This window comes from Palaemon carinicauda, chromosome 1, assembly GCF_036898095.1.
Source record: "Palaemon carinicauda isolate YSFRI2023 chromosome 1, ASM3689809v2, whole genome shotgun sequence".
In the NCBI taxonomy this organism is placed as follows: domain Eukaryota; kingdom Metazoa; phylum Arthropoda; class Malacostraca; order Decapoda; family Palaemonidae; genus Palaemon; species Palaemon carinicauda.
In genome coordinates, this window is record NC_090725.1 from 301,237,187 (window position 1) to 301,251,837 (window position 14,651).

General features: G+C 42.6%; 1 protein-coding gene across 1 annotated transcript in view; it reads left to right on the forward strand.

Moving 5' to 3' along the window:
* Positions 1-14,651, forward strand: part of LOC137658262 (NBAS subunit of NRZ tethering complex-like) — an 85,453-nt gene that overhangs the window by 58,462 nt on the left and 12,340 nt on the right. The window contains exons 11-15 of the mRNA XM_068392938.1: positions 10,455-10,644; positions 11,061-11,225; positions 12,201-12,293; positions 12,417-12,637; positions 14,027-14,119. Coding sequence (XP_068249039.1) covers positions 10,455-10,644; positions 11,061-11,225; positions 12,201-12,293; positions 12,417-12,637; positions 14,027-14,119 — 762 coding nt within the window. The remainder of the gene's footprint in view (positions 1-10,454; positions 10,645-11,060; positions 11,226-12,200; positions 12,294-12,416; positions 12,638-14,026; positions 14,120-14,651) is intronic.

The window sequence follows — 14,651 nt, forward strand, 5'->3', positions numbered from 1 at the left end:
CTGTCGTCCAGATACCCAGTACTCAATGTAAACAAAGACTCAATTTTCTCTCTGTCGAGCTATCGACAAGACGTACTTACTCGCTGTTGCTAAACTGGAGTTTTTTCACAACTAATTGGTGAAGTACTTTATTCTAGTTTTGAGCTTTCGCTATGCAGGTGTTTTATCTTCATCTTAAATCTTGAACTCGTTTTGGATAGATTTAATTATGGTGACAAAGAGAGTATGGACTTTCTTTCACTTTTAAATGGCCGACCCTTCCCTTAGACGGAAGTGTGTTTAGGCTTTTAGTAATTATCTTATCACGTTATAGATTTTCCTCTATATATTTTATATCTCTCCGCCTTTATTAGGCCTCTTCGATTAACTTTCCATTTATTATAAACATATAAAAATAATTTTAATGTTTTGTTTATATAGACCTTTCCTGAGAGTAGGCGGTCCTAACTTGGAAACCGAAGTTAATCAACGTTGAGCCCTTTATATCGTAATTAGCTTCTAAAGAGCTAAGGATTTAAAACTTTTTAAATGTAATATTTTATGAAAGAATTTCTTTGATAGTCTTCGTACTGTTTTCAAAGATGAACTAACGTTTAGTTTATTTATGCTACGCAGTTGTTGACGTTCAGGACGTGCAACATGCGCTCTATCGTTACGATAGAGAGAGAGTGTATCACGGTTTCACTTTGCAGTAAGAGTAAATCGATTCTGACGTTTTGTTCATTCTTTCTTAGCTTAAATGTTTTAAATTCTATTTTAAAGGAACTTTTTATTTGAAAAACCTTTCAGTTTTTTCCTTTAGTCAAATAACATGTTTTTTTGACAAAATATAATTGGGCTCTTCTCTTAGGTGCGAAATCAAGAGAGAAAGAGAGAGAGAGAGATAGAGACGGAGGGAGAGAGAGGAGAGAAAACGTTCCGTTCAAGCGGGTAACGTTGTTCTCGAATTACTCTCGTCCCTAGTCGCTGTACGGGGAGGAAGGATAAAACGTTTTTAGTTTTTTATTCTCGTCCCCAGGCTATGTGCGGTGAGAGATTGAAAACGTAGTTACAGTATATGAACTAGTGTTTAGTCTCTTTCCCAGCCACTGATTTTTTTATCTTAAAATATGTTTTCTGTTTTTTGCTGGTATTAATGAGCTTGCATTATACGACTGATTTCGCAATTACTACCTTTTAATGAAGGGTAGAATTGCGTGTTTCAGGTAGAAATCAGTAAAAGTTTCGATTTCAGTGAAATAAGTGCAAAACAGAAAATCGAAGTGATAAAGTGATATGCGCAAAGTGTTACAGTGTTGCGTCCGAGGGTTCGTCTGTTCGTGCCTGTCGTTCACCTAGTCCGGGACCTCTTGCATGCTCCCAAGCCCAGGGGAGAAGTAATGTCAAACGACTTATGGGTTCGAGAGGCCTTGATCAACGAACAGACGTTTTCCCTCTATGGTATCGGGTGTATCTTACCAAGATCTCCCCTACCATAAGACGAGAGAGACGTTGTTTCTCCTCGTCATCCGAAGGCTTTTCGCATAAGAAACCTGTCACAAGGTTTCGAAGCCCTTAAGCGAAAGTCAGTCCTTTCAGGACAGGTCCAGCGTCCTGGTTACAACCATTAGGACAGCTCTGACCCTATGCAGTCATCGGATAACTGCTCGCCGCCTAACAAAAGCGTAACACAGACTCCGAGAGTCTTTTTTTGTTGGCAAAGTGTTGCGGTCACAGACGTTACCCTCGTCTCTTACCACAACCATTTCCGTTGATCCTTAATGGGTTGTATGGCAAGACATGCAGTATATGCTTGCCTCCCTTATGGAAGACTATTCTGCCGATTAGTCCGTTGAGTCTAGCTGTTTATCTCATCGATATCCTGGCTTTCAGCCAACCTAACGTTCCTTTGTGCTTACTGTTGACGTTGGCGTAGCTTAGTCACGTCAGTCAGGTTGTTTAGAACCACACTCGATGCGGTCTCGTGTGGTTTTTCAGCCGCATTTGGACGTTAGGCCACTTGCTGATGCTCCTGTTGACGTTCAAGACGTTCACTAACAATCGGAGTTGACTTGTTTTGACGCTGTGCGTCAACCTCCGCATTCTAGAGTTGTTTTGACTGCTCAGTCTAGGCAGTCAAAGCAGTCTCGAGTGGACGCTGTGCGTCCTCACGCACCTGTTGTGGTTGACAGATCAGTTGTTGACAGTTCACAGACTGTCAAGCAGTTACATGACGTTGCGTTCTGGTCCGCTACTAATGCACCAGTGAGTGTGGACTCTGCTTGTAAAGCATTGCCACCACTGTAGGTCTCTCCCTTGCTTGAGACTCAGCTTTTATCGGACAAGGTTCCTGTAGATGAGGAAGTTGCTGTTCCCCCTCCTACTGATATTCCCTTGAGGACTCTGTCAGATGGAGAGGAGCCTAAAGCTGCTTAGCCTCCTATGGACTTTAATTAAATCATGATGATTTTTTTAAGGATCTTTGTCCGGATCTTTTTGTGACTGCTGCTCCTCGTTCGCCTAAACGTCAGAGCTTACACTAGGCCTAGCTACTTCGAAGCCGTTGTTTTTAAGCTAGTGCTCTCTCGCTCTCCTAGAGAGCTTTACGTTGGCTAGGCGACTGGTTTTTCACCAGGAGGAGTTTGGGGGATACAGCCTTTGCTTTCCCTTCTTTTAAACTGGTTTATAGAGCGAGAGTCTGATATGACACGAGAGAAGTTCTCGGCTTGGGAGTTCATGCCTCTGCCCAGATAGACTTCTCAATTCTCGTAGACTCTCCCTGGTGCCTGGCCAGGAGACGCTCCAAGTTGTTTACAGGTCAACTTCACAGCTGTTTTCGAGCCTTTGAAGTTTTGCTGTACAATTATGTCATGCATAACAAGGCTTTCAGGGATGGTAAGCGGTACCGCCTCAGTCGCTAACCCCGTCTGTTGCCACACCTGCTCCCGTAGACCCTAAATGGGCTTTGCTGCAAGACATGCAGTCCAAGCTTGCGTCCTTGATAGAGGACTTTAATGCGGAGAAGGTTGCTACCGAACCTTCTGGCCAACAACCTTCCAACCGGTCGGTTGTGCGCCCTGTTGACGCTGAGGTAACCTACTCGCGTCTGCCAGTTGAGTGTGGTTCCTCCACCGATGCGACCCAGTGTGGGTTGCCTGCCGCACGTTGACGTTAAGCGACGCTCGGAGGTGGTTGTTGACGTTCAGGACGTTCAACAACCAGCAGAGGTGACTTGTTTTGACGCAGTGCGTCAACCTCAGCAACCCGGTAGGGTGTCGACTGCACAACCCAGACGGTCTAGACAGTCTCGGGTTGACGCTGTGCTTCCTCGCGCACCCATGGTTGTTGACAGTTCACAGACTGTACAGCAGTTCCATGATGTTGCGTCCGGCTCCGTCACGCATCCACCAGTGCGACCGGACTCGGCGAGCCAGACATTGCCCACTCCGTTGCCGTTTCCTCATCAGTTTTCGGATGAGGAACCCTCTGATGTGGACGTTGCTGAACAACAAGACGATCAGCCCCCAGAATAGATCAAGCCCTGCTATCCATCCAGAAGATGCTGAAGAAGGAACGCTGCTCAGTCAGGCTGTGGATGAGTCTGGTAGGGACGCTGTCATCCGTGGAACAATTTGTGTCACTAGGAAGACTACACCTCCGTCCTCTTCAATACCATCTAGCTTTTCACTGGAAAAAGGACAAGACGCTAGAAGCGGTCTCGATCCCGGTTTCCGAAAAGATAGAGTCTTGTCTGACTTGGTGGAAGGACAATATCAACCTAAGAGAGGGTCTTCCCCTGGCTGTTCAGACTCCCAACCACGTTCTCTTCTCGGACGCATCGGACGTGGGCTGGGGCGCGACACTAGACGGTCGGGAATGCTCAGGACTGTGGAACTCGAGTCAGAGGAGCATGCATATCAACTGCAAGGAGCTGTTGGCAGTACATCTGGCCTTGAAAAGCTTCAAGTCTCTCCTTCGAGGCAAAGTGGTGGAAGTTAACTCGGACAACACCACGGCCTTGGCGTACATCTCCAAACAAGGAGGTACCCACTCACTGACGTTGTACGAGATCGCAAGGGACCTGCTCATCTGGTCAAAAGGTCAAGACATCTCCCTAGTAACGAGGTTCATCCAAGGCGACTTGAACGTCATAGCAGATTGTCTCAGTCGGAAAGGGCAAGTAATTCCAACCGAATGGACCCTCCACAAGGATGTGTGCAAGAGACTTTGGGCCTCTTGGGGTAAAACCATCCATAGATCTCTTTGCAACCTCGCTGACCAAGAGGCTTCCAATCTATTGCTCTCCAGTCCCGGACCCAGCAGCAATACATATAGATGCTTTCCTCCTAGATTGGTCACATCTGGATCTCTACGCATTCCCACCGTTCAAGATTGTCAACAAGGTACTGCAGAAGTTCGCCTCTCACGAAGGGACAAGGTTGACGATAGTTGCTTCCCTCTGGCCCGCGAGAGAATGGTTCACCGAGATACTTCGATGGTTAGTAGACGTTCCCAGTAGTCTTCCTCTAAGGGTAGACCTTCTACGTCAGCCACACGTAAAGAAGGTACTCCAAAGCCTCCACGCTCTTCGTCTGACTGCCTTCAGACTATCGAAAGACTCTCGAGAGCTAGAGGCTTTTCGAAGGAAGCAGCCAGTGCGATTGCTAGAGCAAGGAGAGCTTCTTCCATTATAGTCTACCAATCGAAGTGGGAAGTCTTCCGAGACTGGTGCAAGTCAGTTTCTGTATCCTCGACCAGTACCTCTGTAGCTCAAATAGCTGTTTTTCTCTTATACCTGAGAAAAGGACGATCCCTTTCAGCTCCCACTATCAAGGGCTACAGAAGCATGTTGGCATCGGTCTTCCGGCATAGAGGCTTAGATCTTTCCAAACATAAAGATCTGCAAGACCTCCTTAAGTCTTTTGAGACCACCAAGGAGCGTCGTTTGGCTACCCCTGGATGGAATTTAGACGTGGTACTAAGATTCTTCATGTCAGACAGGTTGGAGCCGTTACAATCAGCCTCCCTGAAAGATCTCACTCTTAAGACTCTTTTCCTGGTATGCTTAGCCTCGGCTAAAAGAGTCAGTGAGATTCATGCCTTCAGCAAGAACATAGGATTTTCGTCAGAAAAAGCCACTTGTTCGCTACAACTTGGTTTTTTAGCCAAAAATGAGCTGCCTTCTCGGCCTTGGCCTAAATCTTTCGATATCCCCAGCTTATCGGAGATCGTAGGCAATGAACTAGAAAGAGTCTTATGCCCTGTTAGAGCTCTTAAGTTCTATTTAAAGCGTACTAAACCTTTACAAGGCCAATCTGAAGCTTTATGGTGTTCAGTTAAGAAACCATCCTTGCCTTTGTCAAAGAATGCTTGGTCAGACTTTATCAGATTGTTAATACGAGAAGCTCATTCACATCTGAGTGAGGAAGACCGAACTTTGCTTAAGGTGAAGACGCACGAAGTTAGAGCTGTAACAACTTCCGTGGCCTTTAAGCAAAATATATCTCTGCAAAGTATAATGGACGCAACCTATTGGAGAAGCAAGTCAGTGTTCGCGTCATTTTACTTGAAAGATGTCCAGTCTCTTTACAAGAACTGCTACACACTGGGACCATTCGTAGCAGCGAGTGCAGTAGTGGGTGAGGGCTCAACCACTACAATTCCCTAATTCCATACCCTTTTAATCTTTCTCTTGAAATGTTTTTATTGTTGTTTTTTGGGTTGTCCGGAAGGCTAAGAAGCCTTTCGCATCCTGGTTGATTTGGCGGGTGGTCAAAGTCATTTCTTGAGAGCGCCTAGATTAGGGGTTTTGATGAGGTCCTGTTGTATGGGTTGCAACCCTTGATACTTCAGATCCTAGGGGTCGATCAGCATCCTAAGAGGATCGCGAGGCTCCGTAAGGAAGACGTACTTAAAAGGCAGAGTAATTGTTCAAGTCGACTTCCTTACCAGGTACCTATTTATTTTGTTTTTGTTATTTTGATAACTTCTAAAATGAAATAAAAACTCTTAGCTCATAAAAGTGTAAACATATATTGCTGGTCTCTACCCACCCCCCTGGGTGTGAATCAGCTATATAATCACCGGCTAAGTTAAATATTGAAAAATGTTATTTTGATGATAAAAGGGATTTTGACGAAGGAAAAATCTATTTCTGGGCGAGAGACCTGTGCCGCCCAGATAGGATTCAGGGATTAGTTAGAAGGAATTTGTCCGGGGGATACCACGCTCCCTGCAGCTACGGTAGCGAGTTGAAGGGCCTCTAATTGTTTAAGATAGTGCCGCTTGAACACTGAGGGGGATTTCCATCCGGTATATTTAGAGATATCTGTAAAGTTCATATGATGGAAAAAATTTATTGAGGTCGCTACCGCCCGAATGTCGTGGACGTGAGGAAAAGACTCTGGATTGGCCTGTTTAATAAAATACAAGATCTGTTGTCTGATCCCTTTCAAAGTTATAGTCCCTCCCCGCTCCCTGATGAACAAGGGTCCCGAGGTCTTATAGGAAGTCCTTGATAGAAAGGACTTTAGAGTGGTAACCGGGCATAGGGAAGGATCCTGAAGGAGAGGGATGATTTTCCAGGAGGACCATCTATTCTGAGGATCTTCATTTTTGGCCAAGAAGACCTTGTCTGGGGAGAGGAGGACCTCTCCTGACGGAAGGAACTCTATGTGGCCTGGATCCCTTGATAAGGCAGCTAATTCCGAAATCCTGGCGCCAGATGCCAAACTCACGAGAAAGAGAGTTTTCCTGAGTAGAGGGATATACTCACATGAATCGTTGACGGTTTCTGACGCTAGTTTAAGAACATCATTGAGAAACCAGGAAATCGGGCTAGGACGAGAAGATGGTCTCAGTCTGGCACAGGCTCTTGGGATCGAAGCTAGCAATGAATCTGTTAGATCTATATTAAAGCCGATTAGAAAAATCTTCTTCAAGGCAGACTTGATGGTAGTAATAGTGTTGGCTGCTAAGCCCGACTCAAACAAGGTTCTGAAAAAGGTTACCGTTAGGTTTAGTGTCATAAAGTCAGTACTAGAATCTTTCAAAAACTTAGCTAGTTTTTTGACCGCTGAGTCATATTGACGAAGAGTGGAGTCTCTCTTGTCAGATTCTAAAAATAAAGTATTCTGGGGGTCTATGTTAGCCCCTTTGTGTGCCGCAAACTTCATGAAGTCCATAAAGTTAGGGTGGTCTGAATGTTTGAGGAAGCGAACACAGTGCACGTTTGTACTATCTGGGTCAAAGTCGGGTTGGGAATCTGGTGAGGGTGGAGATTCAGCTCCAGTAAAAGAGGAAACCAATTGCTCTTGGGCCAATTGGGGGCCACCAGGGCTACTTGACCTTTGAAGGTTCGAAGTTTGTCCAGCACTTTCATCAGTAGGTTCACCGGTGGGAAAAGGTAAATCCTTTCCCAGGCGTTCCAGTCGAGAGACATGGCATCCGTGGCGTAAGCCCGAGGGTCCAGGTTGGGGGCCACATAACATTTCAGCTTGTGGTTGGATTCCGTCGCGAAGAGGTCTACCTGGAGATCCGGCACTTGGAAGAGGATCCATTGAAAGGATTTGCGATCTAGTGACCATTCTGACTCCAACGGTACCGTCCTGGAGAGTGCGTCTGCCACAACGTTCCAAACTCCAGCCAGATGAACGGCGGATAGGTGCCATTGGTTTGAGGCCGCCAGGGAGAAGATTGCCACCATCACGTGATTGATGGGACCTGACTTGGAGCCCCCTCTGTTTAGACAACGGACTATGACTTCGTTGTCGAGGACTATCCTCAGATGTTGTTTCTTGGCCGGGGAAAGACGTTTCAAGGTTAGTAAGACAGCCATGGCCTCCAGGACGTTTATGTGAAATTGCTGGAACATTGTAGACCAAAGGCCCTGAACTTTCCTGTGTTGGGAGTAGCCTCCCCAACCTGATAGGGAGGCATCCGTGTGGATGACTATCCTTGGAGGGGGGTACTGCAACGGAACCGATTTTGATAGGCTCTTGGCGGTTGTCCATGGGAGAAGCCTCTTCCGAAGAATGGGAGGAAGGCGTGTCTTCTTGTCCCGACGTTTGGTGTTCGCTCTGGAGCGCCAAACTCGGTTGATGTCTTTCAATTTCGCTTTCAGAAGGAGGTCTGTCACTGAAGCGAATTGTAGGGACCCTAGAATCCTCTCCTGGTTCCTTCTGGAAGTTACCTTTTCCCCGAGAAAGCGTTTGGTATTTTTCGCAATCTCTATCCTCTTGGACCTGGGGAGACATAGAGTGTGAGAACGTAGGTCCCACCGTAATCCCAGCCACTGAAATTTGGTCTTTGGAGTCAGACGAGACTTTCCGAAGTTTATCTGGAATCCCAGAAACTGAAGATATTGGATCACCTTGTTTGTTGCCTTGAGACAATCCTCGACGTTGTCTGACCAGATTAGCCAATCGTCCAGGTATGCGACGACTTGGATTCCGTGGGATCGGAGTTCCTGAATGACCGATTCCGCCAGTTTCGTGAAGATTCTGGGCGCGATGTTGAGCCCGAAAGGCATCACTTTGAACGTGTAAGCCTTGTCGTCCAGTCTGAATCCTAGGAATGGGCGGAAGTGTCTCGCTATTGGAACGTGATAGTAAGCATCGGTAAGATCGATGGAGGTGGTGACGGCCCCACGGGGAAGCAAGGTTCGCACCTGCGAGACGGTAAGCATGTGAAACCTGTCGCATTGAATGGACAAGTTTAGTCGAGACAGATCGAGGATGACCCTTCGGCTGTCGGAGTCTTTCTTCGGAACGCTGAATAAGCGACCTTGAAACTTCAGATATTTCGTTTCCTTGATCGCGTTCTTGCGAAGAAGATCTTGGGTAAACAAAAGTAGGTCCGGTGTCGAGGGTTGATGGAATCTGTTCGGTGGAGGAGGCCCTTCTATCCAACTCCACCCCAGGCCCTTGGAGATTATGCTGAAGGCCCAAGGACTGAATTTCCAGCGACTCCGGAACACATAAAGTCTCCCTCCTACCTGAAGACCGTCAGTAGTTGGAGGTTTTACCGCCTCGGCCACCACGTGACCCTTTTCCACGGGAGAAATATCTCCCTTTGCTTCTGTTCTGAAAAGAACCCCTCGAACCGGGGCCCCTGCCTCGTTGGTATCCTTGGGAGGAAAAACGGGACTCATAGACCGGGTTATAAACAGGAGAGGTAAACGAGTTCGAAGCCACTTGGTTTTCAGGGACGAGGACATACTTCACTTGGGGCTGAGACTTGGAGGTGGAGGGTTGGATGCCCTGAGAGACCGGGGCCGACTGGACTACTTGAATAGGTTGGCGGAATTGGGTAGAGCTATAAGGGCGTAGCCTTTTTCTGCCCCGGGAGTGAATGCTCGATTGTTCGAACTTCCGTTTGGGAGTGAGACCCCAACGGACTTTGAGGCTCTGGTTCACTCTGGCAGCTTCGCTCAATACCGAGTTGACCATGTCCTCCGGGAAAAGGTCCGGACCCCAAGCAGAGGCTTTAATGAGCTTATTTGGCTCATGGCGGATAGTGGCTTCAGATAAGACATGCTTACGGCAACGTCTTTTGGTCACCAAGAAGTCGTAGCAGTCTGCTAACAAAGATTGCAGGGTGGCTTTAGTCATAACTTTAAAAGAGTGTTCCTCGTCATAAGTAAGAGAAAACATCTCCGCCATAGTCGAGATGTTGAGGCTCCGGCTAAACCTAGACCGGGACTCGAACTCGAGTCGGATTAAGGTTTCAGGTAGTCTTGGGAGGCGTTCACTGAATTGCGTCGATGCACAGTCCGCGGATAGCTTACCAGAAGTGAATGTCGATTGAATGTTAAGCCAACATTCATTATCTGATGGGAACAGCAGAGATGTAGGATCTGTCTCCCGGAGTTGTGGCAAAGGCTTATCTTCGGTCACTGCCTGAAGGGCTAATTCACTGCGCGGCACAGGGATTGAGCCCAGAAAATAAATTTTTGAATATACTTACCCGGTGATTATAAATTAAAGGACCCTCCCTTCCTCCCCAATAGAGACGCAGTGGGACGAGGAGAAAATTGAGTCTTTGTTTACATTGAGTACTGGGTATCTGGACGACAGATGGCGCTGTTGGGCACACCCGCAATTGTGTAGCGATTGCTGGCGCGTTTTTACCGTAGAGTTGTCTGTCGGGCAACAGAGTTGCAGCTATATAATCACTGGGTAAGTATATTCAAAAATTTATTTTATTATCAAAATAACATTTTTATAAAGGCTTGATGCCTTACACAAGTAAAGTAGAGTACATACTTATTGATGATTCCTAACATTAGTTGTAATAGTTTTTTTTCTCGAATTTAAATAGAACTTGATTTTTAGCTGGTATGAATAAAATTTTGTTATATACGGTATGTGTAGATATTCATACTCACTTTAAAGCACTGACTGGCTGCATATGCCCAAGAACAAATATTTAGCTTAAATTCCTACATTCATTCCAAATTTTATGATTATCTGTAGCCTCGACTGTGACCAAGTTTACCAACAACAATGGAGAAGGACTTCTGTCACTGTAGCTTCTATACAAGATTACCTGGCTAAAGTTCATAAAAGATCCTGGGTGCTTGATGAGTGCATTAAAAGGGTGCCTGAAAACATTGATGCTGCTCGTGAATTATTGTTGTATGGTCTTCGTGGAACTGACCTTGAGGTAATGTGGATTTTAGCTTTTTTATCTGTAGTAATAATCGAGGGATATTCAAGGAATATTTTTTGACAGTTTATAGTGTTTATGTTGTATTGAATTAAGTGATACAATATAAATCTAATTATCAATGTGAATTTATAGCTTTCGTGAAGACATTACTAACTAGTCAAAAAGATTACAGTTGGGCTAAAAATTATTGACATAATTAAAGAAATATGTCTGCTACAATTTTAATCCTTTAGTATAAATGTAATACTGTATTACACTTTATTAATGATACTTATTGATTAGCAAAAATTATTTACGTACATATACTGTACATTAATTTTTTGTGTTTTTAGTTTACTTTTCATTTGTTTACTTAAATCCGTATATCATATTGATAGGGATTGTTTGCAATTAAATTATCGTTTTTTCAGGCAATCATCGCAATTGGTGAGGGTGAAGACAAAGGGGAGTTCATCTACTGTGATTCAGACTTGATATATGATGATGGATTGGATATCGATCCTACTGAATATGAGGTCAGGGTTCAAGAAAGAGAAGCTAAGGAGCTAAAAAGACGACACGAACTACTGACTCAGGTGAAATATTGGCAAAAAAAATTGGTTTTGTAGTTATAATGTTCTAAGTACAGTGATGCCTCAGCATACGAAAGTAATCCGTTCAGGATACGGTTTCGTATGATTTTTTCGTATCCTGAGTCGCGTTTTACATGTAAATAGCCTAATCCGTTCCAAGCCTTACAAAAAGACACCTTTTCTTTCATAAACACGCTAAACTGTAGTAATAAACATGCAATGCAGCTATTTCTATCATTCAATAATTAACCCAACCGTTAAAAACAGCCTAATCCATTCCAGAAACCACCATGAGATTATTCAATAATGTAGTTATAGCCTAGTTATCCCCTCCAAGCCCTAAGAAAACGGTCCGTTTTCTTTACTACTGTATAAAAGTTACGGTACTGTATGTAAAGCATTTGGATCAGTGAAGGTGTATTGTTACCTGTACACCTAAATTAAGGGTTGATACCCTGAAAAAAAAGGTACTGTACTCTCGGCGACGAGTTGGGATCTCGTAAGCTTTTCGTATCCTGAAAATTTGTTCGTATACTGGGGCATAAAAATATTTGTATCGCTTTTCGTTCCCTGAATTTTTCGTAAGCAGAAACATTCGTATCCAGAGGTATCACTGTATTTGATTTTTTTGATAAGTGTGAGGTTTTGAAGATGAACAAATTATTTTCTAGATTAACAATTGGTTGTCTCTTATACTGCTACAAAGTTATTCATGCTAATACAATACTGTCAAAAACCCATTTTTGTTATACAGTGTGATACTCATCCCTTAGTAGGTTGAGAAGAACATAATGATCGAAGTTTTGCCATCTGTAACATTAGTTACCTGTCATGGTTTTAGGTGTATAACTACTAATGTTTTAACAATTAATATACCCCTTTTTTTATAAATGTCTCTACAGTAGATGGTGTAATGTTCTTTTGAAAAATGCATCGTACATTAGAGGATTTCAAAGTGACAAAACTTTTATCTTGCAGATTGACTTTAAAAATCTAAATAGTGAGCAGAAGAAAGTAATAAGAGCTCGACAGAAACTCCTTATGTATTTGGATCGTTTGGCAACCTATGAGGTAAGATGAAAGAAGTTTCGACTTGATATGGTATGAAATTATGATTTTTATGAAAAAGTTTTTTTTTGTTATGAAATACTACATTTTTAAAAGTTCTTTATTTATCAATTATGTAATTTCTAGGTTCTCCTTGGAGGTGCTCATATTGCACCAGAACACTATGATGCAACTTTCTTTGACAAGTTCCGAAGTCAGTCTGCTGTTTCTGCTGCGGTAGAGTTTGCTCGGGGTTACGACTGGCGTGGTGTAGATGCCATGTTTACATATCATGGAAATGAAACCCTACCCCACCAGCTAGCCATTTTATCAAATTTCCCAGCCACTATGGGGCCATTTGAATACAGGTAAAAAATTTAAGATTTTTTAAAATTTTTATAAAACATAAGAATATGTAATAATAAGAGGTTTCTTTGATTAAATCCAGTATTTCCAATGTATCTTAGTTATTTGGAGGCAGTGTTTTTATTCACCCTACTGGTAATTATTTATACAGTGTGAGGTATATTGTGAGTATCTTCAGTATTAACTTTAGTGTGTTTTGATCATTGTATGATTATTATATAAATGTTTGTTATAGGCGATATACCTATGACACTTTCAAGAGCCTTTCAAAAGTATGTTTTAGGTCAAGATACTAGATACTATTGTTATCAGTGAAAATATTATTAGCAATTAAACAGAATTTTGATAATTTATTTGTATGCTCACCTGATGTCCATATTGCTTCTTCACCGGAAGCTTGGTTTATCAATGTTTACTCCCAAAATTTATGAAGAATTTACCCATTTTCTATCCTTTCTATAGATGCCTGCCCATAGTAAAGTAATGAAACACACTGACAATGCATTGCAATTAGCACAAAGAGTTCTTTGTGATTCAGTTCTGACGTATGAAGTATTCTCTACATCTTGATATCATAAGCTAGTTGGGAGGAGAATGGGAATATATATAAACATTATGGAATTATAGAAATAACTAATTTTATTATTAAACTTTCATTTATTTCTATGAACCTCTCCTTATGTTCATATTTTTGACCCCCACTCTTATGGAGGTAAAATACTAGTTAAAGAAAGAGGTAGGTCAGAATTGAAATATAACTGCATAAAATCATTAAGTTCTTAACTCAACTGATCTAAATTAATGAAAACTTAAAATACTGTTTGAAATATAGGGCTCCTACTGGGTATTTGAAATATTGAAAAAGAGAACTATAGAATTATTGGACATAAAAAATCAAAATATCACATTGCCAACAGCTACTTTAGGATCTAAAACCAAGCAACCTCTATAGGGTAATGTCCATAGAACGCCAACATGGTTCAATATTGAACTGCTGCTGCTAAAATTCCTTCCCATTCAATTATATATATATATATATATATATATATATATTATATATATATATATATATAATTTTTATCTTTTTTTTTTTTTTTTTTATAAAGGTTTCCTCCTCATATCTTGAAGCTCAAGATAAATTTGAATTGTACTCTCATAGCTAATTAGGGACACTACCTGTAAAGTTAGATGGTCTTAAGGGGACACTATTAATTACACTACATACCATACCATCTTACAGGATTTATTAGTGCTATGTGAAAATGTAGTTATACTAAATAAACAAATGATTAAATAGAGTAAATCCTTTCATTATTTCATCATTTTTATTCAATCATTCATTTGTTGTACACTTTTCATTCTTGATTTAATAGAATTTTCTTATTTTTAAGGTCTTTGCTGCCAGAATGCGAAGGTAGTGAAGTCTTTTGTTGGGAACAAGAGCAACTCCGTGATGATGACTGGTGTGAAGAGCCAGAATGCAGGTACTGTATATTAATGTTTAATTATTCATAAATTTAAATACTGTAAGATAAGTCTTTAAATATTACAAAGGACTAATTAACCCTTTTACCCCCAAAGGACGTACTGGTACGTTTCACAAAACTCATCCCTTTACCCCCATGGACGTACCGGTACGTTTCACAAAACTCATCCCTTTACCCCCATGGACGTACCGGTACGTTTCACAAAACTCATCCCTTTACCCCCATGGACGTACCGGTACGTTTCACAAAACTCATCCCTTTACCCCCATGGACGTACCGGTACGTTTCACAAAACTCATCCCTTTACCCCCATGGACGTACCGGTACGTTTCACAAAACTCATTCCTTTACCCCCATGGACGTACCGGTACGTTTCACAAAACTCATCCCTTTACCCCCATGGACGTACCGGTACGTTTCACAAAACTCATCCCTTTACCCCCATGGACGTACCGGTACGTCCTTGCAAAAAATTGCTATTTACATTTTCTTTTGCATATTTTAGATAAATTTTTGAGAAACTTCAGGC